We start from the raw sequence: 21,191 nt of genomic DNA, 5'->3' as shown, positions 1-21,191 counted from the left end.
CGTAGTTTCACTGCACTGCATACTTCACCGGGATATTTCAAAACATGGACTATGCGTTGAAGAATTCTCAAAACGCAATGGGTCTGTTTTTTGAAGAGGCACCACTGCTACTGCATTGCACTGTGAAAAAGGTTGTGGAGGCCTTTATGATTTTGGAGCTCTTTTTCTTCAACATTCGCGACAGTGTGCATAAAGTAAAGCACTTGACAAGACGACAAAAAATCCTAGTTTTTTTTTTTTTTTTCATCTCAAATCCAGACAACCATCATACAGGTGTTAGAGAAAATTACTGTGATGCAAAATCACTCCAATGTAAGCAGTTTTCGGCAGTGTTTTTTTTCGGGCCCATTCAATAATTCGAACACTTTTCCTGGTCTCTTCTATGCCGAATTAACGAGACTTTACTGTATATGCAATTTGAAGAAAGAGTTTATATCTTGCTACTGCAAAGGCAGGATATGATAGCTCATAGTAAACACAGAGACTTTCTGTGAAAGATGTTGCAAATAGTACAGATGATGTGTACTGTTGACAAACAAAAGTGTGTGCCTGCATTGCACTGGACATGGAAAAATACTGTTCTCAAAGCACCACAGAGACTTTCTGTGAAAGATGTTGTAAATAGTACAGATGATGTGTTCTGTTGACAAACAAAAGTGTGTGCCTGCATTGCACTGGACATGGAAAAATACTGTTCTCAAAGCACCTCCTAGTCGATCTAGAAAATCTGCCTGCCTCCATACCAACTCTCAGTCATCTGCAAGCTGCCATAGCATTGCTGATCTAAAATTATCCTGGCAAGCTCGGTATCTTGTGGGCAGCCCAAAACCACCCGACCAAACAAATAAGTGCAGGTTGTCGTCAGGGCAACCCAACAAAAATGAACATCTGGCTCTACGTGCTAGCACCTGTGAAGCAACAATAATTGAAAAGGCCTATGGTAGGTGGGCTATCGAGGGCAATGTCTTATTGCCATAGCAAGGCACGTGAAAGGCATTGTGAGTGTGAGTATGCATGCTGTAATTAAGGTCTGTGCTCTGAGAGTGCCAACTTCTGTCCTTCGACAGCACCAACGGCAGTCACGTTTCCAATACAAAAATTGACTATACATGCTCTGATGGTTGGTTTTTAATTTCCACTACAATGAGCTGCCTAACTACAGTACTTGACTTAATACTATACTGGCAGATTTTTGTCTGTGGACTTGCCACGTAACGTGTATGACCTGTTTCTATTCATTGGCCAAGATTGTCATTAATCCTGAAAAAGATTACCTTTTACCTTAATTTTTAAACAATTTGTCGAGGCACCTGGCATGTTTTATTCATATTTTGTGTTGCAGCTTTTATGTCTGCATGGAGGAATTGAGTGGCCTTGACAATGTATTTTACTTCCAGAGTGCCTATGAAGTGCCGTACGTGGTGCGTCTACATAATGTAACTCAGTTGGCAAAGCATCAGCGCTTGTTTACTTTTGTGCATCCAAACAAAGGTTAGTGTGGTACGCATTCCTTTGCATGATCAATTCAGCACAGTATATAGTCTGTTTCCTCACTGGGACCTTTGGAAACAGGCTAACTTTTCTCTTTGTTAGTCTCACTCATTGCTCTAGCCCCTCCCAGTGTTTAAAAAAGTCGGAAGTTCTTTTTTAAGCCCTCCAAGCATTGGACATTTAATCTCTGTTTAGGGTCCCCAAGTCATCACCCAATATAAGCATTGCATGATGACTTGAAAGATAGGACTGTAGAGCATGTTGAAATGGAGCCGTGTAACTACTGTATTTGAAATGGGGTCTTTGGTGTTTTTTTATATGATGTTTTACCTGGCTAGGCCTTTGGTTAGGGCATTTTCATGAAACATGCATTTTATGTAGATTAGGTGATCGCGGTTGTCTCTGGAAAACATTAGAGCCATGTGAGCTGCAGAAAAGATAAAAACCTTGACCAGACCACACTCACACACCAATATTCTTGTTTGTATCTTTTGTTGGTAACGAAGCGGCTTCAATTACTATACAATACTTTCAAAAATGAACTGATCAAAGAAGCACCATTACATTGATTGATGACGGGTATCTAGTGTGTCTGGCATCTCTTTTCCTGCACTCATGCCCATTTTTTCATCATAGAAAAGATGATTTTTTTTGTCAAGCCTTTATCTTTCTGTCGCAACTTAATGCATGCTTGTTGGTGCACTGTCTTTTGTGCGATAATGGTTGTAAAAAGGGAGATGCTATTGCAGTAAGATTGCAACTGCGATGAAATGATTCTGCTTAGATGTCAACATTATTAATTATTGTGTAGTTACGCATCTAGCGAAGAGCTAATTGATTTTTTTTTCTGACGTTTAGATTACAGCAACAAACACTCTTTGCCTGCAAAAGGCTTGCCTAAACAACTTGTGTTTGTTTTTTGGAAGGTTAACGCTAAGCACAAAGTACTGGCTGTATGCACGGGCTGCTCACCTGGTCGGGCCCGTGGGGTGGTACCCTGTGTGGTACCCTGTGTGGGACACCTGTGTGGGGTGCCACCATGGTCCTCGCCTGCCCCTTGTCACCTTCCTCCTTCCTCTCAGTCGCACTTGTCTGCACCGTCGCTTTTATGGTGCGAGCTGCTATATGGAGCATACCCTAAAGGCCGCTGGTTGAAGCGGCTAGGAAAGAAAGATAAGAGAGTGGAGGTGAGTGGTATTCAGTGGTGGTGAGAGAAAGTGAGAGAAGAAGTAGGGATAGAGAATGGAAGGACAGTGTTACCTAAAGACAGATGGAAAGAAAAGAAAAAAATTCCCCTTTATCGCTGTCGCCCCTTGCTCTTGAAGGGTGCTCTCGCCGACACGAGTGTTGGCATATTTTTATTGCCCTTCTGCTTCACTATCCAATAATTCCTAGCTTTGTAGTGCATTAAACGGACAGTCTGCTGACTTTTTCAACAATTTTTTCTCGCTTCATTCGAAAGCTCCATCTTCAAATTAAGGAATACCTGGCTCTGCAACTGAGAAACAAGGCAGAACCATTTAAAACACTTTTTAATATGGTAGTTTCGTTTTCTCAGTGGTAGACCGCGTCAGCAAACACTGACATCGTGGACATGACATACAGTTAGTATAAGTAACACTGTGTAGCGTTATGAACACATAGACTGCCGTGCCGTTCAAGTCTCGGGCAGAAGGTGCCATTAACTAAGATGGAAATATTTTGTTAAAACTATAATTGAGAGTGCTAAAATGGCTTGAAATGAAATGATTAAATAAACTAAATAATCATGGTGACATCTACCACAGATACTGTCACATAGTGGTGACCAGGCGGCAGACACCAAAAGATGACACAGGCTTGATGGTACTGAAATTAATTCTTTATTGGGCTGACTTGCGCCCGCAAAAGAATAAGTAACTCGGCGGTGGCGATAGCAACAAACGTGCTCATCGAACAAAAAATGCTCGTCACACTCGTCAACGCTCAATTTAAAGGCTGCTCAGAACAATCTAGATATCGTCGCTAACTGCTACAAGCACAACCTGGAACATTGTAGAAACATACGCAAGTGATCGGAATCTTCGAGACAGATCTTGGCACATCTTTCACGACAAAGGAAATGATAACGCTTCGTATCGCGACAACGAGCATGAACAAACACGGGATACAGAATTGATACGCGTGCCAGGATCACAGTGATAAGCCCGCATGCCGGCGGCTGTTAAAAAACAGCAAATGCAGTTTTGAAGGTTTCGCGGCATTACTTTCCCCCATAAAAAAAATCGCCTCGATGCTCTAAAATAAACAAAGCAACTTAAATAGAAACATGACAAAGTTTAAACACAACTGATTCTTTAACGCGCGTAATAAGGCTTCAGACGAACAACATGTACGATTTCCGGGCGCGCGCGCGTCGCCGTTGTGATGCTGTCGTACCGTCGGGAATGACTTCATAGTCCAGTTGTCTGACACGGCGAAGGATTTTGTATGGCCCAAAGTATCGATGCAGCAGCTTTTCACTTAGTCCACGGAGTCCAAGCCCACACTTGGTCTCTTGGGTTGTACTCTGCGTGGCGTCGTCGTATGTTGTATCGTCGGGTGTCGGTGCGCTGTTGGTCTTTAATACGCAGCTGTGCGAGTCGTCGGGCTTCCTCTGCACGTTGCAGGTAGGCGGCGACGTCAAAGTTGTCCTCGTTGGTTACGTGCGGCAGCATTGCGTCGAGCGTCATCGTGGGCTGCCTGCCGTACACAAGCTTGAATGGGGTTGCTCTGGTCGTCTCCTGGACTGCCGTGTTATATGCGAAGATCACGTACGGCAAGATGGCGTCCCAGGTCTTGTGTTCAGCGTCGACATACATGGTGATCATGTCCGCGATCGTATTGTTGAGGCGCTCCGTAAGGCCATTGGTCTGGGGATGGTATGCAGTTGTTCGTCGATGGCTTGTATGACTGTATTCCAGGATGACTTGTGTCAACTCTGCCATAAACGCTGTTCCCCTGTCTGTGGTGAGCACCTCTGGGGCGCCGTGTCGCAAGAGAATTTGCTCGACAAAAAATTTGGCAACATCTTGCGCGGTACCATTGGGCAGTGCTTTTGCTTCGGCGTAACGGGTAAGGTAGGCAGTGGCCACGATGATCCACTTGTTACCCATAGACGAAGCTGGAAAGGGGCCGAGGAGATCCATCCCAATTTGTTGAAAGGGCAGGTCTGGGGACGGAATCGGGTTTAGTAGTCCCGCTGGTCTGATTGGTGGCGTCTTGTGTCGTTGGCACTCACGACATATCTTCACGTAGTGGGCAACTTCGGCAGGCAGTCGCGGCCAGTAGTACTTCTCCTGGATTCGACGCAATGTGCGTGCAAACCCGAGATGGCCTGCTGTGGGCTCATCGTGCAACGCCTGCTGAATTTCCTGCCGGAGGTTTTTAGGCACAACAAGAAGCTGTGCGGTCCTGTTGGGTGTAAAGTTCTTCTTAACGAGGAGGCCATTGCTTAACGCGGACGATGATAAATGTCGCCTGAACACAGGAGGGGAAGCGGTCTTTTCTTCTAAGTAATCGGCTAGCGCTTTCAGCTCAGAGTCTGATCGCTGTTGTTCTGCGAAACTGCTGGTGCTTACCGGTCCCAAAAAAGCATCTTCGTCGTCTTTTTTCTCCGGCGCATTAAAGGGGGCTCGTGACAAGCAGTCTGCATCAGAGTGCTTGCGGCCTGACTTGTAGACGACTGTGATGCCGAATCCTTGAAGACGTAGGCTCCATCGGGCAAGGCGGCCGGAGGGGTCTTTCAAATTAGCCAGCCAGGAGAGCACGTGGTGGTCGCTTACCACCTTGAATGGTCGACCGTATAGGTATGGACGAAACTTAGAAGTGGCCCAGATGATTGCGAGGCACTCCTTCTCGGTCGTTGAGTAATTGACTTCGGCTTTTGTGAGGAACCTGCTAGCATAAGCATCCTGTCCGGCACTCTTCTGGACGAGAACGGCTCCTAGGCCCACACTGCTTGCGTCAGTATGAATTTTGAACAGTATTAGTATTGAACAGTATGAGTATTCAGTATGAGTGTTGAACAGGATGGGTAGTGGCGAGGGCTTTGAAAGTCATCACGTCGGGGCGCAGGGTGACGTAATGCAGCAGCGTAGTTCATCGCTGTTGCCTCTTGTGCTGGAACAGTCGCAGCCGTCGCTTGAGGAACGCCCAGGGCCTGCTGGACTTCTTCACGGACGACGTCCACGAGCGTCACCACCTGGGGTTGTTGCGATGATGGCAGCAATCGGCGGAGCTCCTCTCGCACGATCTCCCGGATGAGGTCCCGAAGGTTCTCTCCGCTTGCAGATGTGGTGGGGTAGTGGCTTGAGTAGTCCGGCTGAAGTGGTGGCTCGTAGTGGCGCATCCGGGTGTCCAACGTCTTCTCGATGGTCGATGCTTTCCTTTCAAATTCGTCCACAGTTTTTGGCGGGTTCCAGACAAGTCCTGCAAAAAGCGACTCTTTAATGCCTCTTATTAACAATTTCACTCTCTCACCTTCGGTCATGTTAGGGTCGGCGCAGGGAAACAGGCGCTTCATCTCCTCTACGTATACCAGGACGGGCTCATTTGGGAGTTGAAGTCTTGATTGGAGGAGGGCCTGAGCTCTTTCCTTTCGGACAGAACTTGCAAAGGCCATCAAAAACTCTCCTTTGAATATCTCCCAAGCCTTTAAAGACGCCTCATGATTTTCGGGCATGTCCTTGAAGAACAAAGTAGACTTGCCTGAGTTTCGCAGCGTCGTTCCAGCCGTTGAATTCTGCCACACGGTCGAAAAGGTCCATCCAGTCTTCCGCATCTTCGTCCAGTCGTCTATGGAAGCAGGTGGGCTCACGGGGTTAGACGAAAACAACCGGTGCTGTAGGCTGGGCCATCGTCGGCGTCGATGCCTTCCGAGATCGAATGGGGTCCGGCAGCAGACCGTGTTCAGGTTGGAGCCCTTCAATCCGGCGACTGGTTCGGTGGCCTGTTGGCTGGTCCTCCAGGGTAACAGGAACAAGGCAGGGGTCTTAGCTTGAAAGATCAAAGGCAGCACCTCCACCAGATGTCACGTAGTGGTGAGCAGGCCGCAGACACCAAAAGATGACACAGGCTTGATGGTACTGAAATTAATTCTTTATTGGGCTGACTTGCGCCCGCAAAAGAATAAGTAACTCGGCGACGGCGATAACAACAAACGTGCTCATCGAACAAAAAATGCTCGTCACACTCGTCAATGCTCAATTTAAAGGCTGCTCAGAACAATCTAGATATCGTCGCTAACTGCTACTAGCACAACCTGGAACATTGTAGAAACATACGCAAGTGATCGGAATCTTCGAGACAGATCTTGACGCATCTTTCACGACAAAGGAAATGATAATGCGTCATATCGCGACGAGCATGGACAAACACGGGATACAGAATTGATACGCGTGCCAGGATCACAGTGATAATCCCGCATGCCGGCGGCTGTTAAAAAACAACAAATACAGTTTTGAAGGTTTCGCAGCAATACCGAACACCGTTTTTCTGTAGCAGTGGTGCTGATAGCAGTACTACTACAAGTATGGCAGTGTCTTTGCTTCTGTGATTTTCTGTTCTGACCACATTAAAAAGCAGATCAAGCAAAATTAAATGATAAAAATAGCCAATCCATTGAAAGAAAAAGTAGACTGCCTTAAGTTGATATCAATACAAATACCTGTCTGTATGACGCTGTGGTATAGTTGTAAAGTTTGTAGTATATTTACAGTGTTTTCACAATCAGATGCCATGTTTGTAGCAGTAGTAGGGCATAGTATAGTGCCACCATCTGCTAAAGTTTGACTTTCCTGATCAGTTTAAGATATAAATTTCTGGTTAAACTGCGAGTTCTTCCCTCAGTGCTGCTACCAAGTTGTAAGGTCTACCAGAAAATGCCAGTATTTTTATGCTTGTCTCTGGTAGTAGACTGTCCCTTTAATATCTCCATCATTCTGACGAGTGACTGCAGCTCAGAAGTGAAAATGCTCAGCAAGAAGTTGAAACAAAATTCTTATTTGCTGGCAGCTGGGGTAACAAAATAAACTGAATAACCAGCGTGCATTCATGGCACTACAGCTGTTGTGCAGTTGTGCTGTGGTTGACACAGACTACGTTTGTTGCACAATTGGGAGGCACCACGTTCGTAAAGAAAACACCAATTTCTTTTTGTCACCGAGCAAGAAGCCAACCGGTTGCACAGCAAGATCAAACTGTGACAGGCAACAAAAAAGTTGCAGCAGCGATGGCAGCGCCGGCGACAGTGCATGTGGCACAGACCTTAGACTTTAAACTTTTGAAACTACCATCTCGGACAATTTTCATGTTAGGAAGGCTGCACTTGGAGTGATAGCGTTGGAAAAGTAGGCAATGCTCGCACGAAGCAGCCGCCATCGCCCAGGTGCTTTCTCACGCCAACTGTTTAACTAGGCTCTTGCTTAGTTCAGCATATTTTTTGACGACTACAGCAAATACAGTTTTCCTGTGAACTTTCTCATTAAATCTAGGTGTGTAAAAAAAAAAAGGAAAAAATAAAGCTAGTGTTCTAGTTGGTGTTTGAAATGGCATGCAGCTGGGCTGGCCAGTGTGTGGCCAATAGCGGCTGCTTCCACGTGCTTGCAGAAGCTCGGAAAGTGAAGCTATGTGGTCCAGCTAATATTTAGCCTAGTGAAGGGGCATACTGTGATCGTCTTGCCTGCTGTTGCACGCATGTCGGAAGTACATGATTGACAAGCATTTCACGCCGTTTTGTCAAATGCACTTGTTTACTCTTTATGTTCTTGGAAGAAGGAACAAAGAAACATAACTGTTTAAAATAAGTGGTTACCTTTAACAATTCATTAGCACAAAAGACATTTATAACCATATGTTTGGTGTGTGATAGCTGTAGCTGCTTATGTGTCACGCATTCAAGCAAACCAAGCCAATGTTCCGTGCAATTCAGGCTTGAGATAGGATATTTGGATGATAGCCTGGGCATCTGGCATCATAGACTTGCTTAAGTATGCGCCAGGACTCTGTCTGCTCCCTGAATTATCCAAATTTCCAAATTTAAAGGGTTTGAATGAACAAAGTTTTGCTGTATTCTGTAATGGTTTCTTTGTAGTATTTAGTTTTTTTTTGTTTCATAGCCATTGGTCAGTCCAACCTTCATAACTGGAACTCGTGACCGTCATTGTTTTCCTGGATCTCACTTGTGATGTTATAATTTGAAATTAATAATGATAGAAGGGCATTACAATGAATCAGAAGAAGAATTGTTTACAAAAAATGATCCCTGGCTGCATTGCTCTGATGCACTTATTTTTGTGCCCATTAATGAAAGCAAGCCTCTTATATATATCCTGGAACACAGATTGCTTGTTGATTTGTTTAAACTATTCACTTCCAAAAGAGTGCAATTCACCGTTCTCTCCTTGAATTATTCGTTCTAAACATGCATCAACAGATGGTGCTACAAGCTTGGTTGTTAATTTTTGCCTAGTAATTTGCACCCCAGAGGACCCGATTCACTCTCTTGTTAAAACGATATACTGCAGGACAAAAAATTTTTTCTCACTGCTTTTCAACATAGGATCGAGGGAAAAGTGAAGTTTTTGGGGCACTGAATTCATGCATTCCTTTTTGTCATTGAGTTGGGTGGGTATGGACTGTGACACCAGGAACCTCTAAACCTTTAGGTTATTTTAAAAGCAATGATAATGACTTGACTTTCAGTGAAAGGCAAACCAGCACAGAACATGGGATGAAAGGTAGAAAATGATGCAGAACGCACTGATTAACAACTCATGTCTATTCTGCTAGGAGCGAAATATATGCCTGGAAAAGGAAATGAAATAAAATAAAACACAACAGGACAAAGAATTCGATACATGAAATGCAATCATCAAGTCAAAATGTAGCCGATTTCTTTGTCGAGCGGTTGGACAGATGGCTTGCTGGCACAGCTGCTGCCCCTCTGCCAAATGATTGTTGCCTCGAAAACTTTCCTTTCTTTCTTAGTTTTGTATTTTTTGATCACGCTCGTGTGTTCGAGAAAAAGCCTGCAAGTTTTTGAGGGACATTCTTTACAGTGTATAGCTAGATTGCTGCCTGTGCCTATTTTATGGTTGGAGCATGATAGCTTTAGTTGCTTATGCGTCATAAAACACAAAAAAACACAATCTAGCGAGCTCGGCATTCTCGTTTGAAAGAGATATTAACTTTATGTTCAAGAGTTGTTGCAAAAGGCACCCTACTGCTGCGCTAGTTCAACTCTAGCACCAGCACCACCACTGACATACGCGGTTTGTGTTGAATTTGCGCTGCCCTCTGAGGCTCCACCAATCTGTGTTTTCTTGTTCTTGAGGCATCATGTACTTTGGGCTGCTTGTGTGGTGATTACCGGTGTACTTTTGATCACCCTGTGGTTTCATTCTACAATGCCGATGTGCCGTGTCTATGTATACATTGGTGCAACTGGATCATACATGAAGTAGTCTGTTCCATTAAAACACAGCTTTTCCTCTAGGTAAGAGTAAGAAACTCTATGGCCGCAGCAGAGCGGGTTCTTTAGTCTACAAACGGGGAATGTAACCAGGATCTGCTGCAAGTGGAACCGCGTCAGCAGGCTGCCTGTAGATAATACTGGGGCCTCAATTGGGTTTATGATGGGGCCACCAAAATGCCAGCAACAGCCAAGGAAACATGCTCCAGTGGCAGGGTTTTCTGCCGTGCCGGTACGACAATGGGCTGATCACAAATTGAACCACAAAGCGATAACTCTAATGCTATCACACTCTAGTTTTTAAGAATGCTTTCAAAGCCACTAGAATTTTTGTTGCTTTGGTTATTAATGTGGCACACTTTGAGAGCTATGCCATATAGCCATGCCTTTGTGGCAGCATTTAATGTTTTCCAAGTATTTCTTTACATTGGCACATTTATTTTTCCAACTGCTGCGGCGGCTTAGGGACTATGGTGTTAGATTGCTGAGGCCAAGGTTGCAAGATCAAATGCTGGACTCAGTGGCTGCATTTTGATGGAGGCAAACTGTAAAAATGCCTTTGTACTCAGAAGGGCAAGGAACGGGACGGAACACGGAGGGAGAGAAACACGGGCACTGGTGTAGATACTACCTGGTGTAGATATGTGTTGCCACAGGTGGTCAAACTTAATCAGGAGCCCTGCACTACGCCATCTTTCATTGCTTGTGTGCAGCTTGGGGGAACCTCAGATAGCACTGCATACGATATATTTTCTTGGGTGTCACGTCCTTTAGTCTATTGCAGCGTAAAAATAGATTGATAGCTTTTACAAATCTTGTATTTTAATAAAAAAAGGTTTCATGTCTGTCAGAGCTGAATGAGAATATGAAAGCTTATAGAAATTTAATTATTTTCAGACAAGGTACGTGACAACAATCGCTACAAGTCCGTACGCTTCAAAGTCGATGACAAATGCATTGTGCATGGATTTGCAGGCTACTTTGACACAGTACTGTACAAGGATATTACTCTGAGTGAGTATTTTTTTCTTTGTCATGCATTGTTTTTTCTAACGCTGCGAAAGATGTGTCGGTCTATGTTGGATTGAATGGCAAAGCAGATATGCATGCAAAATAGTATGAATAATGGAAAATTAGTTAGCTAGAATTAAGTAATCAACTTCTTGATTTTTGGCTTTGTGGTGTAAAGTGAGAGAAAATTTCTGAACCAACACTTGGTTCCAGGTACTGTAAAATAGATCGCTTTCCAGCGTGCACATTGATCAAATTATGTTGCTTGAATTTTTTGTACAGCAAATAAAGGTGCAGGTCTTGTGCTTTGTGGTGCAGGAGATACTGACATAGTTTCCTTGAAAGTGCCATGTATGCCAATGTCATTTGATTAATGTGCAGTGTAAAAAAGCCAACTTTAAGTTTTGAAAAACATTTTTTACGTTCAGTTTCTTAAACCATGACTGTTTTGAGAAATTTAGAAACTAGACTTACCTTCAGTGTTGGCAGCGCTTTCAATTTCATAATGTAATTTTGTGAACAATTTTATTTATGGGTTATTCTTTTCATTGTTTTACTTTGTCATGTTATGTTCATCTTGTCATATAATCCACCAGCATAGAGAGCACCTATGAGTTTTGCTTGACTGTCGGTCAGAAAAATCTGTACTAAAAAAAAGCTAGTTATGTGTACATGTTTTTTTGTTTTTTTTTCATGGTATGTGCCTCTAATTTTATAATTGTAGGCAGAAATCCTCCTTTGTTTTGGCTAGGTATATATAAAGGAATTACTCAGTAAAAAAATTTAGTTTGCCGTTCTGAAACATCTCCTCAGTTTGTGGCAGTTGAACTGGTGACCTGCCAAAGCTTTCAAATAAATTTACAATCTTTTGGTATGAGAAGAGCTTTCAGGAGCATCTCGTTCATCAAAGAGACCATTTCACTGAAAAGCAGCCTACTTTCTTTTGCTACTAGAGGCTCCATGTAATGTGTTTGCACGGAGTACATTGTATTTGCTGGTGTTTTCTTAATTGGTTGGTTGGTTTTGTGGGGTTTAACGTCCCAAAGCGACTCAGGCTATGAGAGACGCCGTAGTGGAGTTCTTTTACTGCTGTGTTATGTCTTTAACTGAGATATGGTGCCTCAGATTCCTTTAGTAACAGTCCTCTTTTTGTGTGCAATAAACGCGTGTAGAGGTTTCGATGTATGAGCTTTCAGGTTACTGAGCCTTTGTCTTTCGTTATGAATAAAATTGCAGCGGCAGAAAAGTTTGAATGTATGTTTTCCCACACTGATATGCTTTGCCATTTTGCAGTTCCATTCATCAAAACCAGATTGAGTGCCATTGCATACAGCGAAACCTCAATGAAAAAGCTTTCTATTTTTAAATGTGGGGAAACTCATATTAACCAAGAAAACTTATGATCTGAACTGCCTGATTTTGTAAAATTTAACTAGTAAATCAGGTAGAAAGTCATTTAGTATTGACACTTTTACAATATAAAATTATAGGTTAGCATTTCTTGGCATCAAGTATGAACAGCTCCTTTTTTTAGTTCTTGCAGAATTCAGTCTGCATTTGTGTTGTCCTAAGTGCGGACTAACAAATCCGGTCCATTGACAGCAATGCCGAGCCAGAATCACTTCCTTGGTTGTTTTTGGGTGCTTCGTCCCCTTTCATTAATGCATTGTAGAGAAGCCATTGCAATAGATAACAGTTGTTGTGTTTTTGCTCTTTATGCAGCATGCACCAGGCCCGGTCCGCTCGTATATAATTGCATAGAGTTAGTTTTCAAATGGTTCACGTCTATACTCCTAAGGCACTGCAAAGAGGTCACTGCGTTTCTCCTCCCGAGCTTGTGTCTCCGCAAGAATGATAGCTTCAAATGTTGGCTTGCTGGCTTTCTTTGATGCTTCGCCATATTGCACTTAGGTACAGCAGGAAAGCAACCGTGGTGGATAAGCGCAGCTGTTCAGTTTTTCATGTTGCATGCCACCAATTTTGGTCCCCTGGTATGTTAGCACATGTCTGACTGATTGCCAAACGTTTTATATGACCACAGTTTATCAAAATTTTAAATGCAGTAAATGAAAAATAGTATTATCTGGGAACTCATGAACCGGGAGAAAAATAGTGAAACTCTGTAGGAGATATTTTACTACCCGAGATTTTGAGCATATGGAATGGGAAATTGTATGCATCACAAACATATCGCATACCTGCCAACCCTTCCAATTTGCTTAGGAGAGTAGTACTTGCGAGCGGGCTAGTTGGCTATATACAACTCCGACGACCTCCGGCATTGCATGGTTATACACCAACACAATACACACACAAGAGAATTAAACCAAGACGTTAACACAGATGATGCGCTCGCTACCAACTGCCTGTTTTTGTGGTACGAAAAAGAAGAATGCATCACAAAAAACGTGGGGTTACAATATGAAAAAGAAGTAAACAAAAGATTCAGAAAAAAATGCAAAGAAATTCAAAATGAAAAAATGAAATGAAAATAAAATGAAAATAATGACAAATTAGGTCTAACTTCTTGTCACATTGTCCAAACGGAGAAGTATCACCTCCTTGCTGTTGAGCGCCACCGACGGAACACTCACGCATTCCCCTTCTTCCCCCGAAATCATCTTGAATGCTTCAATAATCTCTCTTTTAAAACCGTCTTTTGTGCCTGCCAGCACCTTGGTTTCGGTGAACCTTGGTACATAATGGGTGCCTCTCAAGTCCTGTTGATCGTCATCCGTTTTACAACGAGAGCAATGGGTCGCCAGGTTTCCTGAAGCAGACAATGCGGCACATGAATTTCTGTGTTCCCTTAGCCTTTCATTGATGCATCGGCCTGTTTGCCCCACATAGGCCTTCCCACATGTCAGGGGGATCTTGTACACGACACCTGTGCATTTGACAAAGTGTTCCCTGTGCTGTACTCCGCATCCTTCCTTAGTCTCTCTCGTTTCATTCACCTTCCTGCACATGCTTTTTAACTTGTCCGGTGCGGACAGCACGATCCTAATTTCGAATCGGCTGGCTATCTTAAGACTGTGTGATATGCCATGTACGTAGGGCAGGACAACAACCTGTCTTCTCTTTTCACTAACTTTACGCTCTCTTGTTTGGGGTCGCATATTCTTCAAACAGCTTTCAGCCGCAGATATCAGCATGCTCCTTGGATATCCGCTTTGTTTCAACCTCTCAATCTGTATGTTAACACTGTCGCCCATCAATTGCGGGCAGGATTTGATCAGCGCCTGCCGTAAACACGAGATAGCCAGCCCCCACTGCTATCCCGCTGAGAGAAATAGCGGGGGTGTCAATCTCACGGATCAGGCTATTCCCAAGCATGTTCTTGATGTTTTAAATAAGGGACCTGAGTATGCGGTGCAACCAAAGGTTGACGCTGCTGATATTTTGAGCATGGTTCACAAGGTGGCCTCAAAAGTCTACGAAGAGGATAGGGAAGCTTGCCTGTACCAAGGTGTGGAGGCTGCTTCTGCGTTCTTAAAAGGTCGAAGTTCTAAAAGAGCGCAGCCCAGTCCACAAAGAGCCATGGATTGATTGAAGAGTATGGATCTGCGACTGATTCTCACTGATAAGATGGGAGAGTTTGCGGTCATGACTTACCAAGATACTTTGTTGGGCGAGTTGGTACTTATTCATTATTGATATAAACAGCGCGAACACGAAAACAAGGGACAAGAAACAAGAAAGCCACAGTACATGCGCTGACTCACAACTAAGCCTAAGCCGTTTACTCCAAGGCCCAGAAAAACAAACATGAAGAAAACGAAACAGTCACGTGAAAAACCCCTGGGTTCACCTGCTGCATAAAAATTACTTTAAAAAATCACTTAAAAAAGACACCTCTTTGCTTGAAAGAGCAAGAGACGTCTTGCTGACACACTTGTTGTCCGTTGAAATAAAATATGCTTCCACTATCTCTCTCGTTATCTTCTCTTTGTGGCGATATAAAATCTTAACACTGTCAAACTTAGGAGTGCACTTCTTCTTCTCCTTCTTCATTATTTCACACGACTGGCAATGGGATACTAGAAACGTTTTGTCCTTTCCAATTTCCAAGTTGTTACAGTGTTCCTGTAGTCTCTTATTTATACACCGTCCGGTTTGTCCTATATAACTGGCTCCACAAGAGAGTGGAAGCCTATACACAACACCTGTCTTGCAGCCAACATAGGGGTTTCTATGTTTCACCCCACATTCTTGCTTCTTCTCTTCTCTTTCCCTTTGAACAGCCGGGCAAATCCTCTTCATCTTGAGCGGGGCGGTCAGTGCGACATCCACATTATACCTCTTGCCTACATTTTTGAGGCCATGTGAAATCCTGTGCACATACGGTACCACGGCAACCTTCCTCTTCCTCTCACCCATGCTGGGCTGGGATTTCAGTCTGTGCGTTCTTTTAAGGTTCTTCAGTACCCGGCAACTCGCCTCAATAATAACTGACTCGCGATTCGGTGATGATCATGTTTGTTGGGAATACAACCCGAGATCGATGAAGCCGTTGCTAGGCTCCAATTCAGGACATTCCAAATTAGTGAAGAATGGGATGATAAACACTTGCTTATTAAGTGCGTTGACGAAATCTTGTTACCACGGCATGGGCAAGAGTCTTGAAAGACAAGTGAAGAGAATTGCAAAGGCCGGTTATCGCGAGTCAGTTATTATTGAGGCCAGTTGCTGGGTACTGAAGAACCTTAAAAGAACGCACAGACTGAAATCCCAGCCCAGCATGGGTGAGAGGAAGAGGAAGGTTGCCGTGGTACCGTATGTGCACAGGATTTCGCATGGCCTCAAAAATGTAGGCAAGAGGTATAATGTGGACGTCGCACTGACCGCCCCACTCAAGATGAAGAGGATTTGCCCGGCTGTTCAAAGGGAAAGAGAAGAGAAGAAGCAAGAATGTGGGGTGAAACATAGAAACCCCTATGTTGGCTGCAAGACAGGTGTTGTGTATAGGCTTCCACTCTCTTGTGGAGCCAGTTATATAGGACAAACCGGACGGTGTATAAATAAGAGACCACAGGAACACTGTAACAACTTGGAAATTGGAAAGGACAAAACGTTTCTAGTATCCCATTGCCAGTCGTGTGAAATAATGAAGAAGGAGAAGAAGAAGTGCACTCCTAAGTTTGACAGTGTTAAGATTTTATATCGCCACAAAGAGAAGATAACGAGAGAGATAGTGGAAGCATATTTTATTTCAACGGACAACAAGTGTGTCAGCAAGACGTCTCTTGCTCTTTCAAGCAAAGAGGTGTCTTTTTTAAGTGATTTTTTAAAGAAATTTTTATGCAGCAGGTGAACCCAGGGGTTTTTCACGTGACTGTTTCGTTTTCTTCATGTTTGTTTTTCTGGGCCTTGGAGTAAATGGCTTAGGCTTAGTTGTGAGTCAGCGCATGTACTGTGGCTTTCTTTTTTCTTGTCCCTTGTTTTCGTGTTCGCGCTGTTTATATCAATAATGAATAAGTACCAACTCGCCCAACAAAGTATCTTGGTAAGTCATGACCGCAAACTCTCCCATCTTATCAGTGAGAATCAGTCGCAGATCCATACTCTTCAATCAATCCATGGCTCTTTGTGGACTGGGCTGTGCTCTTTTAGAACTTCGACCTTTTAAGAACGCAGAAGCAGCCTCCACACCTTGGTACAGGCAAGCTTCCCTATCCTCTTCGTAGACTTTTGAGGCCACCTTGTGAACCATGCTCAAAATATCAGCAGCGTCAACCTTTGGTTGCACCGCATACTCAGGTCCCTTATTTAAAACATCAAGAACATGCTTGGGAATAGCCTGATCCGTGAGATTGACACCCCCGCTATTTCTCTCAGCGGGATAGCAGTGGGGGCTGGCTATCTCGTGTTTACGGCAGGCGCTGATCAAATCCTGCCCGCAATTGATGGGCGACAGTGTCAACATACAGATTGAGAGGTTGAAACAAAGCGGATATCCAAGGAGCATGCTGATATCTGCGGCTGAAAGCTGTTTGAAGAATATGCGACCCCAAACAAGAGAGCGTAAAGTTAGTGAAAAGAGAAGACAGGTTGTTGTCCTGCCCTACGTACATGGCATATCACACAGTCTTAAGAAGATAGCCAGCCGATTCGAAATTAGGGTCGTGCTGTCTGCACCGAACAAGTTAAAAAGTATGTGCAGGAAGGTGAATGAAACGAGAGAGACTAAGGAAGGATGCGGAGTACAGCACAGGGAACGCTTTGTCAAATGCCGCACAGGTGTCGTGTACAAGATCCCTCTGACATGTGGGAAGGCCTATGTGGGGCAAACAGGCTGATGCATCAATGAAAGGCTAAGGGAACACAGAAATTTGTGTGCCGCATTGTCTGCTCCAGGAAACCTGGCAACCCATTGCTCTCGTACAACAGATGACGATCAACAGGACTTGAGGGGCACCCATTGTGTACCAAGGTTCACCGAAACCAAGGTGCTGGCAGGCGCAAAAGACAGTTTTAAAAGAGAGATTATTGAAGCATTCAAGATGATTTCGGGGGAAGAAGGGGAATGCGTGAGTGTTCCGTCGGTGGCGCTCAACAGCAAGGAGGTGATACCTCTCCTTTTGGACAATGTGACAAGAAGTTAGACCTAATTTGTCATTATTTTCGTTTTATTTTCATTTCATTTTTTCATTCTGAGTTTCTTCGCATTTTTTTTCTGAGTCTTTTGTTTACTTCTTCTTCATATTGTAACCCCACATTTTTTGTGATGCATTCTTCTTCTTCGTACCACAAAAACAGGCAGTTGGTAGCGAGCGCATCATCTGTGTTAACGTCTTGGTTTAATTCTCTTGTGTGTGTATTGTGTTGGTGTATAACCATGCAGCTCCGGGGGTTGTCGGAATGCTTAGGAGACTCCCGATTTTTTACTGGTCTTTTCGATAGTACAACCATTGCTGTATATCTGCCAATAAGTTGCATCTGTCCACGCGAGAATGGTTTTTGTGGAACTGGCACCATGGAATCTGTAGCTGAATCGCCAGCATCACCATCAATGGCTGCACTAGCATTATCAGCTAAGCAGCTGATCAAAGCCAAATCAAAACAGAGCCGAAGTAGCTATGGCTGGCATCAGACATGCGAAAGCTGCTTGTTTTGGTTTGCAGAAATTGCAGATGATGTATATCTCTAATAAATTCTGATCGAACCAAGCAAGTACAGTGCCGCCCACTCTTAGGGTGAACACGGGAGTGCATGGCCACTTTCTTTGGAGTGCAGTTGCTTCCGACGGCGTCATGCATCGAAGCAAAGTGGCAGGCTATGTGAAACACCATCTTCAGGTCTTTCTGTGCCTACACCACTTTGCTTCGATCTGTGTCTGGGACAGATGAATGACATGTGATCACCCTAACGTTGGATGACCCTGTGCATCGTTTAAATGTGATATTGGAAATGGCTATGTGCCATCTGTGTGCCAAATTTCAGTGTGAGAGATGAACATTTTGTGGTTTGTGTTTAGTGTTGCAACTGTTGACAGAACTGAATGTTATTCATTAATGTGTGGTGAAGGGCCATCAGTGTGGACTATGCTTTGAGCAAAACTTCTTCGACAGAGAAGATAGCAAAGTCAGCTACTGCAAGGTCCCTGCAAAGGGACTCATAAGACGTTGCATGAGTCCCCCCTCTTTTTTCGCTGCCGCAAATAAAAAAGCTCCTGATTTTCAGTCCCTGTTGGCAGGTATTGTATTAACGAGGTAGTGCAAGCACATGTTTTAGTAGTTTTTTCGCCTGCATCTGCATTCATGTTTTTGAACCAAATAGTACAAAGTAGATAGGTATTAGAATGGACAGGCAAATGGTGAAAAAAAGATTCTTATGATATGCGCTGCGTGTGAACAGCTTCTTCATTGACAGATTCCACCATCATCCTCGCTCTTCATTGTTCACTTGCATTCAGTCATTCAGTGCCTTGTTGAGAAAAAAAAATGACATGATGCCTGTTGCCAACCTGCGACATTTATGCAAAGGCTGGGAGACCTGTAGACTCTGTACACAACTCATCGAATGTTTTGTGAGTGACCACAAGTTGCGTGTTGCACTTTGCTATACCTTGTTATGGGAACACTCGATGTACAAAACAGCACTTGTTCATCTTCCATGTGCTGTTACCCGTGTCTAAAGAGTTGTTTAAATAAAACTTGAAATTTCTCCAACCAACACTTTTATTTTATAAAACCCGACGTTTCGGAGCCGGCTCGGCTCCTTCTTCAGGGGTGCATGACGCGGGGCTGCGTGCAGCTATAAGTAAAGGAATGGTCGAGGGGGAGAAGCTGGGGGGGGGGGATAATGGGGAGGGGGTGAGATGTGTGTGAAAGGAATGAGAAGGAAGGAGGGGGGTTTAGACGAGTGAGGGTGCCGCAGGTGCAGGTGTGCTCGCTGGCGACTTTTTTCTTTTCTTCTGTGAAGTGGCCAGGAGAGAGCGAAGACCTTGCAAGTATACAGCAGGGAGGTTGCCTATTGTCCGGTTGATGTTATTTGCGGTAGACTGTATGTGCCATGACTCGAGGAGGCGTCTTTTGCGGTAATTGGTCTCGGTCTCCAAGATGAACGTTTCTTCGAAATTTATTCTGTGGTCGGAATCTTCTGAATGTTCAGCTACGGGGTTGCGTTCTCTTGAAAAATTTCGTACGTCATTCTTGTGTTGCCGAATTCTTTCTTTTAGGTTTTTTGTTTCGCCAATGTAGCTAGCATCACAGTCGGCGCAGGGAATTTTGTAGACAATGCCTTGGGCTCTTTCTCTTGGTGGTCGATCTTTGGGGAAGGGTAGCAGGCTCCCCAAAGTGTTTGAAGGCTTGTGCGCCACTCGAATTCCCTCTTTTCTTAGAATACGGGCGATGGTTTCGCTGGCGCCTCGGACATAGGGGACAGTGACGTACTTGTCAGATGTAGTTGTTTGCTGCTGGTTATTTTCTTCCCGGGGCCTGTCGTTGCGTTTTTGGTGGCGAATGATTTTCCGGATAAATTTTTTTGGGTAGCCGTTCATGGTTAGTTCCTTGAATATTAAGCGTTTTTCGTTTGCTTTGTCGGGCTCTGTGGTGCAATGTGTTTCCACTCTTTGTAATAAGGTCTTCACAACTGACGCTTTATGGCTTGTCGGGTGGTTCGAAGTGAAATGCAGATATCGCCCTGTGTGGGTGGGTTTTCGGTATACGGAGAATCGCAGGCGGTTGTTTTTTCGGGTCACCAGAACGTCCAAAAACGGCAGGGCGCCTCGCTTCTCCATTTCTAGGGTGAACTGAATCTCCGGTTGTATGGATTTTAGATGAGAGAGGAAATTTTGGACTTCAGATTTCTTAATAATTGAGAAACAGTCATCGACATATCTCAGAAAAATTTTTGGCGGTGGGCGGAAAGAGTTGAGAGCTCGTTCTTCGATGTGCTGCATAGTTATATTCACCATAGCGACAGAGATGGAGGCACCCATTGGTGTTCCCTTAACTTGTTTGTAGAATTCTCCTCGGCATGAGAAGTATGTGTTTGATAAGCATAGTTCCAGAAGGCGGCATATCTCGTCTACACTGAGTGGGGTTCGTGCGCTGAGTGTATCGTCGCGTTGTAGGGCTTCTCGAGTGGCGGCCAACGCGAGATTTACAGGGACATTTGTGAAAAGGGACACCACGTCAAAGGAAACAAGGCACTCGTCGGCCTCAAGGCTCACCTGGGATACGAGTTCGATGAAATGCCCGGCGTGTCGGACGTGGGTCGCGGTTTTTCCCGTGATTGGTGTTATGAGCTTGTGCAGGTATTCCGACAACGCACGGAGGGGGGAGAAACGGAAGTCGACAATTGGGCGTAGAGGAGTCCCAGGTTTATGGACTTTGGGCAGACCGTAGAAGGCTGGGGCTGATCCGTTGGTGCACGATAACTGCAGGTAGAGGTTTCGGTGGTTTGGGAGGTTTTTGAAAACTTCTTTTAATGCCTTGTTCAATTTTGCCTGGGTACTTGTTGTGGGGTCCTTCTTCAATTTTTCGTATTCTTGATTGTTGAGTAGAGAAGAAATTTTCTCGTCATAGTCCTGTCTGTCCAGAACGACTGTTGTGTTGCCTTTGTCCGCTGGGAGGATTACGATGGTCGTGTCTCTCTGGAGGTCGTTGAGCGCCTGCCGTTCATCCCGTGGTAGATTCTCTTCATTTCGGCGTGAATGCAGACATTTCAGTACTCCGACTGTTTTGAGCCTGAC

The 21,191-nt window shown here is 44.3% G+C and overlaps 1 protein-coding gene across 6 annotated transcripts in view; it reads left to right on the top strand.

Moving 5' to 3' along the window:
- The window catches only part of LOC146204287 (protein arginine N-methyltransferase 5-like), a 122,161-nt gene that overhangs the window by 93,318 nt on the left and 7,652 nt on the right, over positions 1 to 21,191 (top strand). For 4 of the 6 annotated variants that reach the window (XM_084589231.1, XM_084589228.1, XM_084589230.1 and 1 more), the window contains 2 exons: positions 1,398 to 1,491; positions 2,350 to 2,717. In XM_084589231.1, the coding sequence (XP_084445357.1) occupies positions 1,398 to 1,491; positions 2,350 to 2,702 (447 nt within the window). In that variant the 3' untranslated portion in view covers positions 2,703 to 2,717. Of the gene's footprint in view, positions 1 to 1,397; positions 1,492 to 2,349; positions 2,718 to 10,879; positions 10,997 to 21,191 lie in introns of those variants that run through there. The other 2 variants (XM_084589232.1, XM_084589229.1) reach the window with 1 other exon arrangement.

Source organism: Amblyomma maculatum, chromosome 1 (genome assembly GCF_055883805.1).
Source record: "Amblyomma maculatum isolate TAMU_Amacu chromosome 1, ASM5588380v1, whole genome shotgun sequence".
In the NCBI taxonomy this organism is placed as follows: domain Eukaryota; kingdom Metazoa; phylum Arthropoda; class Arachnida; order Ixodida; family Ixodidae; genus Amblyomma; species Amblyomma maculatum.
Note: the sequence above shows the minus strand (reverse complement) of the source record. Positions and strands in the feature narration are given on the sequence as shown.